This window comes from Thecamonas trahens, assembly GCF_000142905.1.
Source record: "Thecamonas trahens ATCC 50062 unplaced genomic scaffold supercont1.67, whole genome shotgun sequence".
Lineage (NCBI taxonomy): Eukaryota > Apusomonadida > Apusomonadidae > Thecamonas > Thecamonas trahens.
In genome coordinates this window covers 75554-78595 of record NW_013657613.1, presented here as the reverse complement: position 1 = coordinate 78595, position 3042 = coordinate 75554, and the positions used below count along the sequence as shown (strand labels likewise).

The following is a 3042-nucleotide window of genomic DNA, read 5'->3' as shown; positions in this document are numbered from 1 at the left end:
TCACCGAGGGTGGTGTGGTGTGTGGTGTGTGCGGGGGGGGGGGGACTCACCGTGGCTGTGTGTGTATGCTGTGGTCTCTGCCTCGCTCTCGGCTGGCTTGTCGCTGTGGCTTGTTGCTGGCTGGCTGCTTGCTTGCTGGCTTGTTGCTCTGGTTGGCTGGCTTGTTGCCTGGTTGGCTGGCTTGTTGCCTGGTTGGCTGGCTTGTTGCTCTGGTTGGCTGGCTTGTTGCCTGGTTGACTGGCTTGTTGCCTGGTTGGCTGGCTTGTTGCTCTGGTTGGCTGGCTTGTTGCCTGGTTGACTGGCTTGTCGCTCTGGTTGGCTGGCTTGTTGCTCTGGTTGGCTGGCTTGTTGCTCTGGTGTGGCTGGCTTGCCACTCTGGCGTGACTGGCTGCTTGCTGGCTGGCTGCTTGCTGGCTGGGCGGTGACTCGCGACTGCGACATCGGCTCGGTGAATAGCTCGATTGCGGCGTCCATCCCGCATACACCGGCATGGCGTCGTTGCCGTTCTTTGACGAGGTCGAGCTGGCCGAGGTCGACCTGCTGCTTGTCTCGCACTTTCATCTCGACCACGCAGCGGCGCTGCCGTACCTTCTGTTTAAGACCGACTTTGCGGCGCCAGTGTACATGACGCACGCAACCAAGGCTGTTTATCGGGTCATTCTGCAGGACTTTGTCAAGGTCTCCAACGTGGCGGTGGAGGAGATGCTGTATGATCAGCAGGATCTTGCGGCGTCGATGCAGAAGATCGATACGCTCAACTACCACCAGCAGCTCGAGGTGGAGGGAATCAAGTTCTGGGCGTACAACGCCGGGCACGTCCTCGGCGCGGCCATGTTTATGATTGAGATTGCCGGCGTCAAGATCCTTTACACCGGCGACTACTCGCGGGTCGAGGACCGGCATCTGATGGCGGCCGAGGTGCCTGATGACAAGCCCAACGTGCTCATTGTCGAAGCCACGTACGGCCGGCAGATCCATGAGCCGCGCGAGACGCGCGAGAAGCGCTTCACCGGCGCCATTTACAACGCTGTCCGCCGCGGCGGGCGTGTTCTTCTTCCGGTCTTTGCCCTCGGGCGCGCCCAGGAGTTGCTACTCATCCTGGAAGAGTTTTGGGACTCGCACGCCGAGCTGGCCAACATTCCTGTGTACTACACGTCGGCGCTGGCCTCGCAGTGCATGAACATCTACCAGACGTACATCAACATGATGAATGAGCGTATCCGGGCCGTTCACCACGTCCGCAACCCGTTCCGGTTCAACCACATCTCCAACCTGCGCTCCATCCGCGACTTTGACGACGTCGGCCCGTCGGTCGTCATGGCCACGCCCGGCATGCTGCAGTCGGGCACCTCGCGCGAGCTGTTCGAGTCATGGTGCTCGGACCGCCGCAACTGTGTCATCCTTGCCGGCTACTGCGTCGAGGGCACTCTCGCCAAGGACATCATGTCCATGCCGCCGACCATCACCACCCTCTCGGGTCGCACCGTCCCACTCAGCATGTCGGTCGAGTACATCTCGTTCTCGGCCCACTCGGACTACGAAGGCACTCGCGACTTTGTGGCCCGCCTCAAGCCCGCCCACGTTGTCCTCGTTCACGGCGATGCCAACCAGATGCAGAAGCTGAAGGAAGGCCTCGACCGCGACCTGGCTGACCTCGAGCTTGAGATCCTCACCCCGAAGAACTGCGACGTCGTTGAGCTTCACTTTTCCGGTGAAAAGGTGGCCAAGTCGGTCGGCCAGCTTGCTCGAAAGCGGCCCAAGGCCGGCCAGGCCGTCTCGGGCCTCATTGTCCGCAAGGATTTCAACCACCTCATCATGACCGGCGCTGACCTGCCCAACTACTCACACCTCACCACCGCGTCGATCTCGCAGACGCTGGTCGTGCCTTTCGCCGGCACCTTTGCCCTCGCCGCACACTACCTCGCCTCGGTCTTTGATCCCGTTGTGCTCGAGCTCGTCGAGCCCGGTGCAGCGACAGAGGTGGGAGCGCCCGAAGAGCTCCGGTCGCGGGTCGTTATCCACTCGGCTGTCACTCTTGTCCACGACGCCGCCAAGGGCACCATCACCGTCCAGTGGCCGTCGACCGCTGTCAACGACGCGCTTGCAGACGCCGTCGTCGCCGTCCTCGCAGGCATCGCTGCAAACCCATCGGCCATCAAGCTCACGTCGGCCGCCGGCGCTCACTCGCACGGCGACGACGACCACGACCACGAGGCCCACGCTGCCGCCATCGCCCAGCAGGAAAAGACCCTCTCCGCACGGCTCGACACGTACCAGACCCTCCTCGCTGACCGCTTTGGCGCCATGACTGTCGACATCGACGCTGCCCAGATCTCCTTCCGCGTCCGCGACATCGCAGTCACCGTCACCGTCTCAGCTTCGGCCACTGTCGCCTCCAAGGTCGAGTGCGAGGCACCCGAGGTCCGCAGCATGGTCGAGAACGCGCTTGCCTTTATGGACCCAGTCTTTGGCCGCCTCGGCCCGCGCAAGGTCGTCCACGTTGACGCGCTTGACGCCGACGCCGACCTCGCCGAGGACGCCGCCAACGACGACGACGACGACGACGACGAGGCGCTTCCAGAGCGCATCGGTGATGGCGGAATTGGCTTTGACGACGGCGTCTCCGCCATGGACCTTGTTCCTGCCCAGCCTGCCGACGCCGACGCCGACGCCGACGCCGACGCCGACGCCGAGCAGCCAGCCGAGCCCATCGCCGCCGAGCCTACCCAGCTCACCAGCCAGGAGGACATGGACGTCGCTGAGCCTACCGTGCCAGAGGCGCAGGGTGCAGAGGCGCAGGAGGCACAGCCAGCGGAGGAGGCACAGGACTACTCCAAGATGCTTGTCCGCGATCTCCGCGAGGAGTGCACCAAGCTTGGCCTCTCTGCACAGGGCCGCAAGGCTGCGCTGGTGGCTCGGCTGGAGGAGCACCATGCCAGCCAGCAGTAGCACACATCCATCGCATGCCGCATTCTCGTAACATGCCACACGCATCGCCAGCCTTCCAACGTATGCCACGCCCCCCTGACCGCCCCCCCCCCC

At 63.6% G+C, this 3042-nt stretch overlaps 1 protein-coding gene across 1 annotated transcript in view; it reads left to right on the top strand.

Moving 5' to 3' along the window:
- AMSG_12403 (uncharacterized protein) overlaps positions 1-2999 on the top strand; it is a gene marked incomplete at its 5' end in the record, with an annotated part of 4846 nt that extends 1847 nt beyond the window's left edge. The window contains one exon of the mRNA XM_013897624.1: positions 457-2999. Within this exon, the coding sequence (XP_013753078.1) occupies positions 457-2949 (2493 nt within the window). The 3' untranslated portion in view covers positions 2950-2999. The remainder of the gene's footprint in view (positions 1-456) is intronic.
- Positions 3000-3042: the final 43 nt, after the last annotated feature.